Source organism: Desmodus rotundus, chromosome 4, assembly GCF_022682495.2.
Source record: "Desmodus rotundus isolate HL8 chromosome 4, HLdesRot8A.1, whole genome shotgun sequence".
NCBI classification, from domain to species: domain Eukaryota; kingdom Metazoa; phylum Chordata; class Mammalia; order Chiroptera; family Phyllostomidae; genus Desmodus; species Desmodus rotundus.
The window spans coordinates 104,198,647-104,215,777 of record NC_071390.1 but is presented as its reverse complement, the minus strand read 5'-3'; the positions used below and the strand labels follow the sequence as shown (position 1 = coordinate 104,215,777).

Below are 17,131 nucleotides of genomic sequence, written 5' to 3'. Positions count from 1 at the left end.
ATGAACCATACCACAGAAAAACCAAACAGTAAATGAAGGGAAGCTTATGTAGCTTATGTCCTTATAGAAATATTCTAGTTTAAAAAGGAAGGATAAAATTAGATCACCACTTTGCAATCCTTAATGAATTACTGAATCTAGTCGCTTTGTAACAAGGCTACTATCCTCACATGAGAAATAGACATTATGGCCTTCTGACAGCGGAACACAGTCCTACATTCCCAGCTATGAGGGGGGTCTCACTCCATCCCCATGCTTGTAGATAAAATATCAATTTCCATGAAAGGCAGAGGAATGAGCAAAAGGTTTAAGTCTACCACAGGGCTGTGATCAGCAAAAGCCAGACTATGGGAAACCACAGAGCAAATGAATCAGTTTCTTCAATAAATAAATTGCAAAGGAAAATGACAAAAAAAAAAGATGAATGAGAAACCTACCGATTAAAAGTGACTTAAAAGTTATACCACATAAGAGAGACAAAACAAGCAGAACTAAAACATTATTCATAGGTAAACTACCGTGTTTAGGGTGTAGCTTTTATTTTTATAATGAAATCATTCACCAGTCATAATAAAGAATGAAATGTAGTCACTACATATGCATTCTTTACAATAATTTTACTATAGCCTTCAGTAATTTAAGATATTTGTAAAGATTAAAAGATACCTGTATGTTCAGAATTGGCAGTAACTCAACAGAGCAAGTTGATTTGAAATTAGTCTAAGGCTTGAAAAGTTCCTAAATTTAGAATACAGAAGAGGAATGTTAGGCTTTAGAACAAAATATCTGACCTTCTTATCATGGTCCAATAGTTCTTCCTAACTTACCTTGGCCAAGTGTAATGTTAATGAGCAAGCCAAGGCACTGGGTTAGGTGATTAGCTAGACAGCCCCTTCCTGGGGTTAATGGTCTAGCAGGGAAGTAATTACACATGTGACTAATATTATTTAAAAAAACTATGGCACGCTATGAAGCATGCCCCACTAATAAAAAGGAAAATGGCATGCTCTCAGATAAGGCAGGAGAAACACTGGGAAAGACTCTTAAAACACTTACCCTCTGATTTACTTAGTCTTTTTTTTCCCCCTACCTTGGGATGAGACCGATTAAAGTAATGACTACTTGGTAGGTAAATAAATTTATCCATATTTATCTTAAGATCCATGGACCTTAAGACATGAAGAAAAATAAGCCTTGGCATCCTTAAGGCTGTACTGATAAAGAAAGGAGCAAAGAAAATGCTTATCAACAATACATATATATATACAGAGATGATACAATCATCCAAAGACATCTGCACCCACTGCTGTGGGGTTAATTCTCTGACTCCCAGATCAGCAGGTTGGTACAACCTAATAGCAATCTTGACTGCCAAACTGTGTACATCTCACAATGGCAGGTTCCTGGAGACTATCCCTAAAGCTTTTAGAGAAACACTCTACAGCTAAGAAAGAAGTAATAGCCGGAAAAATTGATATAGTTCGGTAAAGTTTAAGTAACTTTAATTTTTAAAATTAAATCCAAAGAACAGTACCTTATTTCCACTTTCATCTATAAACAATTTTTATATAAACGATGTTTAATTTTTTTTTTAAATCCCAACCATGGGAAACTACTTTCAGCTTTTAATTCTTTTAGATTTTTAAAAAATGTTTTTTAGTTCCTGTAATCCCCTCTTCCCACTGCCCCCCACCCCCCGCTATTATAAAGGACACATGGACAAAACCAAGGGGGAGGGTGGAGGTGGGGGAGGGAGGTGGGTTCGGATGGGGTGGGGTGGAAGGACGGGGAGAAAAGGCATACAACTGTAATTGAATAACAATAAAAATTTTAAAAAAAAGTTTTTTTTAACACAATGTCACCTCAATGTAGCTTGTATTTAGTTACCATGCCTCAACTAATTTAAATTTAATTATTATATACTATTTATTTTATTCTTATTTTCCACATAGGTTTTACCTATTTTTTTTCTATTAGACTATAAGAGGTATGACTTGTACATGGGCAACTTAAAAATATTCAAAGGGTAAATACAGATTTACAACAACATATAACATCTTTTTTCCCTCTCCCATCCCTTTCCTCTTAACTGAACTTTATAATCTCCACCAGAATATATGCAAAGGACAAAAAACTCACTTTTATTACTTACTAATAAGGACCAACATAAGTATTTAATTAAATGAGCTTTTGGAAGTAGTCTGTTTTACATTTTTACAGATAACATCTAAAAAATATGTGGGAGGTATTAAGAATAAACTCTAACTTACCAAAAACTATTATTTAGACATTTTTAAAAGATAAATTTAGCTTTTGTCCTTTAAAAATACCCAGCAAAACAAATATAACAAAAGTCAAGTTCTATTTGAAGACTCCCTTATAGCTAATATTTAACAAGTATATCAAATATTCATAAAGCAATGCTTTTTTTCTATATTGTAGACTCTCGGTCTACACCAAGATAAACAGCATTAAAAACTAGAGGAAAAAAGAACTTTCTTTTTTATCGGAAGATTTATTTACTGTGTTTCTAAACTACACAATAAAATTGTTAAAAACTCTTGGTTAGTGGACTATGAACTAAAAACATGTTATTTATTATATGTACCATGCTTGTCCTACATTAAAATAATAAACAGTAGATAGTTTATATAAAAGGAATTAACTAAAAAAGTCTTTTTAACAAAAGACTTATATAAAGACTTGTTTCAAGAGTTAAATTTTTGATAACTAAAACATTGATACTATTATACATAGTTCATATTGATATTATACTTATGTAATATTTATAAAACCTCTAAACATAAATTGCTTGTGTATATTTCCCTATTTGTTTTTCTCACTCAATACTCCTGTAATGCAAAAAGGGACTGGTACTTTGTAATATATGTTATCATAATAAATAAGTTATCTTTGGACCTTTCACCCTGAAGTCTTACATATAATTTTAGCGGGATATTTTTGTTTAAATTTACTTACTTTGTAATACGGTCAATGTTGGCAATTTGCTTCTGGTTCCGTATAATTTCAATGGCTGCCCAAAGATGCTGGATAGCTTTTGTATCCGCCTGTCGTCTTTTTGTTAAACGTGCCATGACCTGTTAACTGCTTTAGCTGTAGGAATATATAAAAACATAAGGAAAAAAAGCATGGATTACAAAATGAATTATTATCAACAGAAGTAACACTATCAGCACCTCTTGACTACTGCTGAGTGTACTAATGTATTATGTGGTATGGCCACTTTTTATTTTATTTTCAACAATACACCAATTACTTCATAAAAATTATTCACTTTGTTACTTCATAAACAATGACACTGTAAGACCCAATATTTAAAAAATGTCTTCCTAAGCACAGCTGGCAAATTTATTCCAATATATTAAAAATATACACATTTAAATTTTACTCTAAAATGAAAATATTACAACATAAAACTCCATTTTTGACATTATGAGTTATTTTACAGATCAATACAAAATGAAATTTAAATGTCCTAATTATTTGGTTCTTTAGATTATTATACTGATGGCTTAAACATTTCAATTTTATTAGACATACTGAAAAATTAATAGAACATTCTCTTTTTAAAAAATAAAACCACAGCCCTGGCTGGCATGGCTCAGTGGATTGAGCACAGGCCTGAGAACCAAAGGGTCGCTGGTTCAATTCCCAGTCAGGGCACAAGCCTGGGATGCGGACCAGGTCCCCAGTTGGGGACATGAAAGAGGCAACCACACATTGATGTTTCTCTCCCTCTTTTTCTCCTTCCCTTCCCCTCTCTCTAAAAATAAATAAATAAAATCTTTTAAAAAAATAAATAAAATAAAACCATAAACAGAAAATATATGGCAGTAGTTATTTCTGGCTAAGGTGTGAAAGTCTGGGACAGATAGACCAAAGGAGCCACATCATTAAGATATATTCATGTGCTTGGATTAGTGTTGGTCAGTCATTACATTATATGGAAATTACATTGCTATTTTACTCATGTTGCAATTACTTTGAGTGAATGGGGGAAAATGGCCACCAATATGTCCTAGCAAGATGGGAGGAGGGGCGGGGTAAATGGGGTTGTAGCCTGGATGTCTGATTAAGTGATGATACTACAGGAAGAGGCACACCAGGACTCTAAGCAGGGCATGGAGGGACTTAACTGTTAGGAATGTCCTAGGCCACTGAGATTCCTGATCCCTAAAGTACACTGGTTATGCTGTTGAGGCCAATAGGCATGAGGTAAACATCAAACTCTTTGGAATGGATGAAATCTCCCTGACCTGACCTTTTCTATCTTTTAAAGGAAGAGAATTAGTGAGGGAAACTCATTCTTAACACCTTACCATGTTCCATGACTGGCCAACAGAGCCTTACAAATTTCATTTTTCTCTGCCTCTATTATTTCTTTTCAGAGATAAATCAGTACTTCCTCTTTCTCTGGAAAACCCAAATAAACCCAGCAGCTACCATCACTTCTGGTGAATCTGGGTTAACTAAGTCTTCTGCAATGAGAAGGTGGTTTTCAGGACTTCACCACTAACAGAAAAATGTTGAACATGTTTTAAAGTACTGCTGAATATCCTATTTCTTCCCTTTGCTCCACAAAGGCAATAATCAAAAAATAATGCCGATATTTAAGTTTTAAAGAAAAATTAAGGAAAATCATTAGTTCGGTAAAAACTTAAAAGATATCTTAGACATAACCCTAAAAGATCAGAAAAGTCAGTTGGGACAAATAACCCTAAGACAATAAAATTTGTAATTTATAAATATGTCTCTTTTAGAAAGAAACCACTTTAAAATGTAGGGAGACTTTTCAGTTTAAATGCACTTACATGGGAGTACCAACTTTCCAAATGTAGGAAGCATTATGTAGTAAGTAATTTATTGGTAAAAATATAAAATATAAGGAAGTAACATCTAATGGTGAACTATAAAAATACAACTTGTAGGATTATACAAATAGATAATAAGAACAAAATTTCAGTCATTCCTAGAGGTTAAAAAAAATACTTGCCTATTTGGTGGAAGGCACTGTGCTAGACACAATGAAGTATTTAAAAATCAATATTGTAGTCCTTGCCAGAAACCCACCCCCCCCAAAACTAGCAAAGGAAATGTGACATTTTTGCCTTTATGACATAAATGGTCCAAAATACATGCTGTGGTATGTGAGAAAATATAAAAAATTATTTTCTTTAAAATGTAACTGGCTGTTTAAAGCAAACATAAGAGTAATTGTTAGGTATTATAATATATGTAGACATAAATTACAATACTACCACAATCGGGGAAGAGGTAATAATGAAAAAAATTATTATCATGTAAATTCTTACACTTTATGTGAAGTGGTATTATATTAATTCAAGAAGGACTATGGTAAACTGAGGATGCATACTGTAATCCCCAGAGCAAGCACTAAAGAATACAAACACGAACAGTTAACATTAATTCAACTTTTGAGATCTACCTGAACCAATGCACACAGGGGGATAGGTATGACCTGTAATGAAGGTACACCATAAGGAAGATACTCATAATTATCAGAGCCAAAAGGGAACCTTGCAAAGAATGCAAAGGTGAAAACAGTAATATCTATATCATATAAAAGTACCAGAAACAACCTCACCTATTAGAAAAACATCTCTTTAACCACTGAAATTCTCCTTTCTTATGAAATTTTAAAGCCATTCATCTAACTCTTCTATGCTCTGAGATTACAGCAATAACAAACAAAAATTATTCCATTATCTAGTAAATATTAGAAATTTGGGGGTAGTTACAGGAGTTCCTACCAAGATGGAGGCATAGGTAGAAACCCTTTGCTTCCTTGCACAACCAGAAGGAGGATAACAACCAATCTAAAATCAATGAACAATCAGAAGTGCCAGAAAATCAAACTAGAACTCTGACAACCACTGAATTAAGTAAACAAACAGAACAACCAGACTGGTAAGGCTGCGGAGAGAAATGGTGGTGAGGCGGCAAACCATGGGGTGGGGGCAGGCTGTGGCCAGGCGGCAGGCTGCAGGCTTCAGGGGAGGGGCTGACCTAAGGGGAAACTGAGACTCAGAGCTGACTGTGGACTACGGCAGTTGCCAAAGTGGGAGAAACTCCCAGTCTTACACAAGTTTATTGAAAAGTGTGCTAGAGACCAGCAGACTAGCTGCGTTGTTTTCTCTCTGGCCCTTCTCCCACAGGCAGCAATGCAACGCAGCAAGAAGGGTTGCCCTGCCGGGGAGAATACCTAAGGCCCCGCCCCCTTACAATTTATCAGGGCTCCGGAGACAAAGAAATATGGCCCAAATGAAAGAACAGAGCAAAACCTCAGAGAGAGAACTAAGCGAGGAGGATATAGCCAACCTATCTGATGGACAATTTAAAGCTCAGGTGATCAAAATACTCACAGAACTAATTGAGCTTCCTCGAAAAATGAAATAAAAAATGAAACATACCCAAAATGAAATAAAGCAAAATATTCAGGGAACCAACAATGACAGGAAGGAAACCAGGACTCAATGCAATGATTTGGAACAAAAGGAAGAAATAAACATCCAACCAGAACAGAATGAAGAAACAAGAATCAAAAAAAACGAAGAGAGGCTGAGAAATCTCTTCATTCCTGGGACAACCTGAAACATTCTAATATCCAAATTATAGGGGTGCCAGAAGAAGAACAACAATAGAAAGAAATTGAAAACTTATTTAAACAAATAATGAAGAAAAACTTCCCCAATCTGGTGAAAGAAATAGACTTTCAGGAAGTCTAGGAATTCCAGAGAGTCCCAAAGATGTTGGACTCAAAGAGGAATACACCAAGACACATCATGATCAAGTTACCCAAGATTAAAGACAAAGAGAACCTTAAAAGGAGCAAGAGGAAAGGAGAGAGTTACCTACAAAGGAGTTCCCATAAGACTAACAGCTGATTTCTCAAAAGAAACCTTACAGGCAAGAAGAGGCTGGAGAGAAGTATTTGAAGTCATGAAAGGCAACAACCTACATCCAAGATTACTCTATCCAGCAAAGCTATCATTTAGAATGGAAGTGCAAACAAAACGCTTCCCAGACAAGGTCAAGTTAAAGGATTCATCATCACTAAGCCATTATTATATGAAATGTTAAAGGGAGTTACCTAAGAAAAGGAAGATCAAAACTAAAAACAGTAAATGACAACAAACTCACAACTATCAACAAACAAACCTAAAAAAAAGAAAGGAAAACAACAAAAACAAAAACTATGCAAACAACTAGAACAGGAACAGAATCAGAGAAATGGATATCACATAGAGGGTTTTCAAGGGGGAGGGGAGGGTTGGGGGGAAAGGTACAGGGAAGAAGAAGCATAATTGGTAGGCATTAAATAGACAGGGAGAGGTAAAAAAAAATGATATAGGAAACAGAGAACTCAAAGAACATATATACAACCAATGGACATGAACTAAGGCGGGGGGATGCTGGAGGGTTGGGGGGTGCAGGGAGGAGGGCTGATAAAGAGGGAACATTGGGAAAACTGTAATAACATAATCAATAAAATATACTTCAATAAATAAAGAAATTTGGGTGTTCATCAATAAAAAAGAAAATGAACTTTTTATATCCTGTGTACAGACAGCTTCTTTTTAAATCTTTATTGATGTGGCCAAACCAAACTTTTCAGCCCATTCTTTCCTAAATGTATTTTATATTACTAGTAAACTGAACTACTCAAAATTCCTAAATATGTCAAAAAACATCCTATCTCTATCCCGTTAACACTTGTCTCTGCCTAGAATGTTTGCTCTTGCCCCTTTACTAATTAAAAACTTCCTTGTTCTTTCTAGAACTTACTGTAATTCAATTGTTCTGACCAACCCTTTCCCCAGAATCACACTCACTCATACTCAATTCTCTTGCATTTTACAGAGTAACTTGTTGATGCGTCTCTTCAAATTTCCTCATACAAATACTTATAAATTCCCCCCAAAGAATCCATTAATTCACCTAATGACAAATCCTTTTTTACTTTTCATCTGTCTTTTAAGTTGCTGAGCACAGTTATAAACATAAACTTTTGATATGGAATTATGAAATAACTTTTCTAGCTATACTGTATAAACAAAGTCCCAGAATAAGTGTTCACTTATGTTAGATCAAAGATTAAGACACTGGAAAGAAAGATGAGAAGACTTATAGAAATATTTATTATAGTCCTCAAATCTTTTTGGCTTCAACAATCCTTTGGGGGTGGACCCCAACACATTTCTGAAGGATACACTAAGACTCCCATCAGGAGGAGGCAGTCCTTTGGGTAGTAATTCTCAAGAGGCCTACAGTTCAAAAGATAAAAATGCAACCCCAAAAACTTCCCAATAAAATGTTTCCACTTTCTTTTATTGTAGTTAAATACATAAAACAAAGTTGCCATCGTCGTGTACGGGTCAGTAGTATTAAATATATTTACATTGTTGTACAACCATCACCACCATCCATCCCCATATAGCTCATTTCCTTTTATAAAACTGAAACTCTACACTATTATGCAATAAGGAACTCCCAGTTTTCCCCTACCTCCATCCCCTGGCAACCCTTTCTTTAAGTCTTTATTATTTTCCTACTCTAAGGACCTCACAGAAGTAGAATCATACAGTATTTGTCCTCCTCTTGTGACTGAGCTATTTCATTTAGCATAATATCCTCAGGTGTACCCATACTGTAGCATAGTGTAGATCTTCTTTAAACAGATCTTCTTCTCTAAGGCCGAATAGCATTTCTTTGTGGGCATACCACATTGTTGCTATACACTCCACTGTCAATGGAATTGGATTACTTCCACATATTAACTGCTGTGAATAATGCTGCTATGAACATGTGTGTATAAATATCTCTTCAAGACCCTACTTTCAATCCTTTTGGATATGTACCCACAAGTGAGACTGTGGAGTCATACAGTAATTCTATATTTAATTTTCTGAGGAACCACCATTTATGTTTTCCATAGCTGCTGCACCATTTCACATTCCCACAAATACTGCAAAAGGGTTCCCATCTCTCGACATTGTCATCAACACTTTTTTTAAAATTTTTTTATAGATTTAATTTATTTATTTTTAGAGAGGGTAAGGGAGGGAGAAAAAGAGAGAAACATCAATCTGTGGTTGCCTTCCATGTGCCCCATACTGGGGACCTGGCCTGCAACCCAGGCATGTGCCCTGCCTGGGAATCCAACCAGCAACTCTTTGGTTCACAGGTCAGGGCTCAATCCACTGAGCCACACCAACCAGGGCTGTCAACAACACTTCTAATTGTCTGGGGGTTTTTTATAGTAGCCATCCAAAAACTTTGGCAAGGCCTCAGGTAACACTAGTATTCTCTACCCCTGTAATTCCAGATTTAATGCTATCAATCCCTTCCATCTATGTGAATATCTTAGTATTTTATATCACACAAATTCTATAAACAGAAAAACGGACAATAGAGAAAGCAAACCAGGAAAAACTTAAAATAAGCAAAATTAAATACATTACTTAATATATAGTATTTATCAAGTTATTTGATAAATACGCACAGAAAACCTTATTGCAAGGAAATAATAAACATGATAGAAGAATAAAAAACTATTTGGAGGAAGGGAAGAGAGACTGCATCAAGGAGAAACACCTGGAGGATACATAAGATCAAATATGTTCTTATTTTTACTTCCTGGTGGTAGGTTCAAGTTGTCATTGTTTAACATAAGTAAATAACTGTTTTCAAGTGTTTCTATCATAAATTACATAAAATTTAAAAATTAACCTCACTATACAATATATATTTCTTCATTACTGTGAAGTTTGGTTGAAATTTCCCCAATATTTATTAGTAACTTTAAGTTACAGATGGAAAGTATACAGATGCAAAGTAAGATGTCATTCTCATTTAGTTCAAAAACTTTTTTTCTTTGGGATTTCTTCTTTGACCTTTTTTAATATATCTGTTAAAACAACCTGACCTGTTCTTTAATATCCAAGTATTTAAAGGTCTCAAGCTATCTTTCGTTTACTGATTTCTAGCTTAATCTCACTGTGGTCTAACAGATACTGTAGGACTTCCATTTTTTTAAATTTATTAAGTTGTGTTCTATGGCCCAGAATGTACTCTGTCTTGGTGAAAGTTCCATTTCAGATTGAGAAGTATGTGCATTCTGTTGCTGTAGGATCAAGTAGTCTATACATGTGAATTATACCCAGTTGACTGTGTGTTGTTGAGTTAAACTATGACCTTACTGACTGTGGTCTGTCTGCTGGATCTGCTTATTTCTGAGAGAGGGGTTCTATCAGTTTTACCTCACATATTTTCTTAGGTACTTACACATTAATGACTGTTAATGTCCTTTTAGAGTATTGATCCCTGTGTCACAATATAATGCTCCTCAGTATTTTGATTAAATTCCTTGCTTTGAGTTCTGCTCCATCTGAAATTAATACAGCTACTCCTTTCTTTTCATTAGCATGCTGTATCTTTCTCTGTCACATATCTTTTTATTATTGTGTTTTATATTTAAAATGGGCTTCTTGTAGACAACACATAGTTGGGTCTTGTTTTTGGACCCACTCTGACAATCTCATCTTTCAATTGGTGTAATTAAACCATTGATGTTTGGGAGTTCCAGCCCAGAAGGAGGGATAGGTAGAAACACTTCACTTCCTCTCACAATCAAAAAAAGGACAACCACCAATTTAAAAACAATAAACAACCAGAACTGCCAGAATATCAAACTGCATGGAACTCCAATAATCAAGGAGTTAAAGAAGCATTAATCCAGATCAGTAGGAGGGGCGGAGATGGGCAGACAAGCAGAAAGTGGCAGACTCAGAAGAGGAGGAGCTGGCTGAACAGGAAACTAAAGACTCAAAAACTCTAGCTGTAAAATACTGTGTGGGATTCAAAGGCGGGAGAAATTCCCAGTCTCACAGGAGAGTTCATTGGAAAGTGGGGATAGAAGGGAGCCAGAAAGCAGCATTGTTCCCTCTCCCCCAAATATAGCGCCACAATGCAGCAAAGAGGGCTGCCCCCAGCCTCGAATACCCAAGGCTCTGCCCTCTTACAATATAACAGGTGAGCCGAGACAAAGAAATATGACCTAAATGAAAGAATAGATCAGAACTCCAGAAAAAAAACTAAACAAAGATGAGATAGACAACCTACCTGAGGCAGGGTTCAAAACAATGGTAATCAGGATGCTCACAGAATGAGTATGGTTGCAAAATAGAGGAAGAAATGACGGCTTTTCAAAGTGGAATAAAGAAAAACACACAGGGAACCAACAGTAACGGAAAGGAAACAGGGACTCAAATCAACAATTTGGAACAAAAGGAAGAAATAAACATTGAACCAGAACAGAATGAAGAAACAAGAATTCAAAAAAATGGAGAGGCTTAGGAACCTCTGGGACAACTTTAAACGTTCAACATGTGAATCATAGGGGTGACAGAAGAAGAGGAAGAGCAAGAAATGGAAACTTATTTGAATAAATAATGAAAGAGAATGTCCCCAATCTGGCAAAGGAAATAAGACTTCCAAGACGTCCAGGAAGCTCAGAGAGTCCCCCAAAAAATTGGAACCAAGGAAGCACACACCAAGGCACATCATTACTACACTGCCCAGGATTAAAGATAAGGAGAGAATCTTAAAAGCAGCAGGAGAAAAGGAAACAGTTACCTACAAAGGAGTTCCCATAAGACTAACAGCTGATTTCTCAAAAGAAACCTTGCAGGCAAGAAGGGGCTAGAAAGAAGTATTCAAAGTCATGAAAAGCAAGGACCTACATCCAAGATTACTCTATCCAGCAAAGCTCTCATTTAGAATAGAAGGGCAGATAAAGTGCTTCCCAGATAAGTTCAAGTTAAAGGAGTTCATCATTACCAAGGCCCTTATTATATGAAATGTTAAAAGGACTTAAGAAAAAAGAAAAAAAACTATGAACACTAAAATGACAAACTCACAACTACCAACACCTGAACCTAAAAAACAAAAACAAACTAAGGAAACGACTAGAACAGGAACACAATCACAAAAATGGAGATTACATGGAAGGTTATCAGCAGAGAAGGGGAAGAGGAAGAATGGGGGAAAATGTACAGAGAATAAGAAGCATAAATAGTAGATACAAAATAGACAGGGGGAGGTTAAAAATAGCATAGGAAATATAGAAGCCAAAGAATTTATATGTATGACACATGAACTAAGAAGGGGGAACGCTGGGGGGTGGGGGTGTGCAGGATGGAGGGGAATAAAGGAGAGAAAAAAATTAGAGAACTGTAATAGCATAATCAATAAAATATACTTTAAAAATTAAATTAAAAAATAAGAAAGAAAGAAAAAATGATTGAATTCTTTCCATCCACAACAACATGAGTTGACCTACAACCCTCTAGGGTTGTGCTGAGTGAAGTCACACAAAGACAAATGTCATATGATTTCACTTCTGTGTGGAATCTATAAAAAATAAAATAAAGGAACAAGCAGAACAGAAACAGACTCACAGATACAAAGAACATTTTGATTGGTGCCAGAAGGGAGAGGGTTAGGGGTAATAGGTGAATAAGTTAAAGGGATTAAGAACTACATACTGATAGTTAGAGAACTGTTGTGGCAATATACAAGGTGCGTCCAAAAAGTGTAAGTCCATGTACCATGAGAAATAAGAGATATTTGTTGAAGATATAAGAGACATTGTATATAGGACAATGATGCCTCAGTCCCCTTCAAAGTTATGACCTTCTTGAGAAAATCTGGTTCATTGGTAGCGGCTGGAATCAAGTCAGCAACTGCAGCATGATGTTCCTTCTTCTCTATAGCAAAAGCCATAGAACGAATTTAGTACAACATGTTTCATAACAAGATCCTGCATCAACATCTTGGATACAGATTTTTGGAATTCCCACAAAAGCCTCTTGTTCTTGCACTGTCATCCTCTAATCTGTTGAATGCAGCCCATACACATTCAACATTCTCAAGGCGTTCTGCTTGTTGCAGTCCTCCCAGAATGTGGACCACTTTCAAGATTCTCAACCATGTTTGAAGCATTTGTGCCACACTTTTATTTGTGCTGCACTCATTGCATAGTCCCCAAGAGTCTTCTTAGTCATCCTAATAGTTTCTGCAGAGGAATGTTCAATCTTAATGTAAAATTTGATGCAGATTCGTTGCTCTAATTATTCAGTCATTTTGAATGCAATGGCCACACAGTACACATGCTCACTCAACAGTGTTACTGACGACTTTACTTTAGTACAGTAAAGTCGTCATTGTTCACACATTCACATTCTAGTCTATTCTCCTTGGCTGCCAGGTTACATTAACATCACTCAAATCCTTCTTGGTACAGTAACAATGACTGGACTTTTTCCATATGGATCTTGGACTAGAGTATAGGGATTATAGCCAATAATACTTTAATAAGTATACAGGTATAGATTTATCAGAGTCATCACTTTTTAAGTTACATAGATGGCTAATTACTGGGTTGTACATCTGAAACTAATATAATATTGTACGTCAACTATAATTTAAAAAATAAAAGCTTTCAAAAATCTGTTTAAAGGCATTAAAGAATTAAGATAGAAGAAAACAGAACTATAAAAGACACATGGACAAAACCAAGGGCGGGGGGTGGAATCAGGGGAAGGAGGTGGGATGGCAAGGGGGGTTTGGGGAGAAAAGGCAAAAAAAAGTACTCGAACAATAAAATTTTTAAAAATGAGAAAAAGAAAACAACAAAATAAAACATCAAGAAAGAAAACATTCATGCCTCAAGTGATCCAGGGCAAGGCCCGGACATATTTCTTTCACATGCTGTTGGCACCATGATAACATAGTAGCCAAAGGCATGCATGGGCTTTCAAGGCAGTGGCCCTGGGTTTAATGATCATAATAAAATAATAAAAACATCTAGTATTTACTGAGAGCTTACAATGGACCAGGAAGTATCTCAAATCCCAGCTCCCTGACTTAAGCAGGTGTATGACCTTAGGCAAGTGACTTAACCTCCCTAAGCCTCTGCTTCCTCATCTGTAAAATGGGGATAAATAATAGTTCCCTTCCCATGGGGCTTTTGTGAGCATTGCACATGAGTCAATGAAGGTGAAACGCCAAGCAAAGTACCTTGGACATACTGCTCTTAAAATGTTCTTCCTTGCCTCATATACCCAGCTCAAATACCAACTATTTCACACCCCTGCCCCTAGTTGCCCTCCACCCCTCTGTACTCCCATATCACTTTACTACTGCTTGCTTTTCTCTAGCCCAATGTTGGCCCTGCATTACATTCATCTACTCCTCACTCCTGGCAAACCATACCTTACTTACCTTTGGGTTTCTGAAGCCTAAATCAATGCCAAACACACAAGAGGATCTCAACAAATTTACATGGATTGCTAGACATAATATTTATCAGTCTCTCAAGAAGAAGAGCAGACAGTCTGATCAGTACATGGCCACATCTTTTGGTTTTAAGGCCTCACTGGGCATTAGGAATTTCTGTCAGGCAAAACTCTGATGTGTGGTTGTAAAACTGCTCCTCAGATAAAACACCAATTGCTCAAGTAATAACTCTTCACAACTGGCCGGCCAGCCTGTCACTAACCAGTGTGGAGGCCCATGTTAACAAGTATGGTAAGGTACTGCTGGGTTGGAAGCTGACTAGACACAGTAAACATCATGGTTGCCTGGGTGCATAAAACAAAAAAAGAAGAAAACAAAAAAACAAAGAGGTAAACTTTGCCTTTGCGGTTACATTTCTCCCATACAGACACCTTGCAATTCTGTAAGAGGCAGCTAAAAACATGAGCAAAGCTTTCAGAGACACAAGGCTGAGAGGATTTTTAAAAACTGGAATTCAATGTCTACTTGGGAGGAGGGGGACATTATAATCCTTCTAAATTTGGGGTTAAAATACCAAAGGTCTACACCCTAGAAATATGAGAGAACTGCAAAGAGTTCAGTCTTCAGGTATTAAAATAATTACCTAGTAATAAATGAAAGTACCCAATTAACTACAAAATGAATAAACTACCATTATTCTTAAACTTTGAATCATTAAAACTGTTGATGGGCCCTGGCTGGTGTGGCTCTGTGGATCGAGAGCCAGTTTGTAAACCAGTCGTTCACCGGTTCAATTCCTAGTCAGGGCACATGCCTGGGTTGCAGACCAGGTCCCTAGCAGGGGTGGGTGAGAGGCAACTACACATTGATGTTTCTTTCCCTCTCCCTTCCCCTCTCTCTAAAAACAAATAACTAAAATCTTTAAAAAAACAAAAACTGTTGATGGAATTAATGTGATCTAAGATTACTGGTGCTCCTGGCTATCTGAGAGAAACAAATACAAATCTTCTCTGGGTAATATCATCTTGAATCTCAATTCATTTGTATACTTTTTCGTATACACAATGTGGAACACTAGTAAAAATAACCAAATAAACAAACAAGCAAGGCAGCATCACCTTAAGGCAAGAAAACAAAACAAAAGGGGAAAAAACATTGAAATGAACTTACTGGAAGAGTTCAAGAGGACACAACTTTTAGATACAGACTTTAAAATAACTAGGCTTGATATGTTCAAGAAATTAAAAGAAAAACTTGGTAATTTCATCAGAGAACAAACAACAATAAAAAGAAGCTAAGTAGTAAGGAGAGAACTGAAAAATCTTCAATAACTAAAGTAATCAATGCATGAGTTTAAAATCAGATTAGGGAAAAAAAAAAAAGAAAGAAATTTTACCCTTTGCAACAGCATGGATAGACCAGGAGAGCATTATGCTAAGTGAAATAAGCCAGTCAGAGAAAGACGAATACCACATGATCTCACTCATGTGTGGAATATGAACAAAATAAACTAATGATCAAAACAGAAACAGACTCATGGAGAACAAAGATAGCTTTAAGAGGAGAAGGGGGATGCAGGGGCTGGATGAAAACTGTGAAGGAACTAAAAAAAAAAAAAGGACAATGAAAAAATTCATTGGCACAGAAAACAGTATGGTGATTACCAGAGAGAAAGGAGGGTAAAGGGAGGTAGAGAGGGTATGAGGGGGTAAATGGTGATAGAAGGAGAGTTGGCTTGGGATGATAAATATGACGTCCAGGTGATGTATCATAGGACTGTACCTGAAACCTACATAGTTTTATTAACCACTGTCTCCCCTATAAATTCAACAGAAAAGGAAATTTTTTTTAATTAAAACAAAAATTAAATACAGATGAAAAGACAATTAGTGAACCTGAGGATTATTTTCGAAAGAAAATATCAAGAAGAAAGCATGGAGAAACAAAACCGTAAGAGATATAGATATTATAATAAAGTTTAACTCACATTTCAATGTAATCCCCAAAGGGGAGGGGGGAAATGGGGAACTAACTTTCCAAATAGATAGATAGTGGCAGATCATCTTCCATTACTGATGAAAGACATCAAGCTAGCTAGAGTCAAGAATCATTTCTAGAAAGCAAACCAGATAAACACAAACATAACTACACTAAGTACAATAGAGTAAACTATTTAAAGAGAGTAGAAAAAGAGGAACTACGTCCTAAGTTGTTATATGAGATCAATGTAATCTTGATATCAAAACCTAACAAAGTAACATTGGGAGAAAGTCAAGTTATAGTCCTATCTCATTCATGATGATAAATATAAATCCTAAACAAAGTACCAGCAAATAAAATCCCGCAATACATTAAGGACAATAATACAGCATGACCAAGTCTACAATTGCAGCAACTCACCCACTAAAAGAATAAAGTAGTAATATAAACAGCTCAATAAATACAAAAAACACTGGATAAAATTCTTCATCCATTCAAAGCAAGCACTCAAATCAAAATAGGAGCACAGAGGGGAAAAACTCCTTCATGTGAAAAAGTATATCCACATAAAACAGCAGAAAATTCATACCCAAAGAAATGTTGAAAGCTTTCTCTCTGCAAATGAAAATGCGTTAAAATGGCCATACTCATTACATCTATTAAACACTGTTCGGGAGTACCTAGTCAGTGCAATAAAGCAAGGAAAATAAATGATATTAGAAAAGATTTAGAAGATAAAAAATATGAACAGTAAAAATGACAGCAAACTCATGGTTATTAACAACCACACCTAAAACAAAAACAAAAGCAA

The 17,131-nt window shown here is 36.0% G+C and overlaps 1 protein-coding gene across 15 annotated transcripts in view; it reads right to left on the bottom strand.

Moving 5' to 3' along the window:
• Positions 1-17,131, bottom strand: part of ZMYND11 (zinc finger MYND-type containing 11) — a 147,978-nt gene that overhangs the window by 83,438 nt on the left and 47,409 nt on the right. For 10 of the 15 annotated variants that reach the window (XM_024580826.3, XM_045186949.3, XM_024580840.4 and 7 more), the window contains exon 2: positions 2,980-3,114. The exons of 1 other annotated variant lie outside the window; for it this stretch is intronic. In XM_024580826.3, the coding sequence (XP_024436594.1) occupies positions 2,980-3,095 (116 nt within the window). In that variant the 5' untranslated portion in view covers positions 3,096-3,114. Of the gene's footprint in view, positions 1-2,979; positions 3,120-17,131 lie in introns of those variants that run through there. 4 more of the 15 variants (XM_045186953.2, XM_045186971.2, XM_053922948.1 and 1 more) reach the window with 2 other exon arrangements.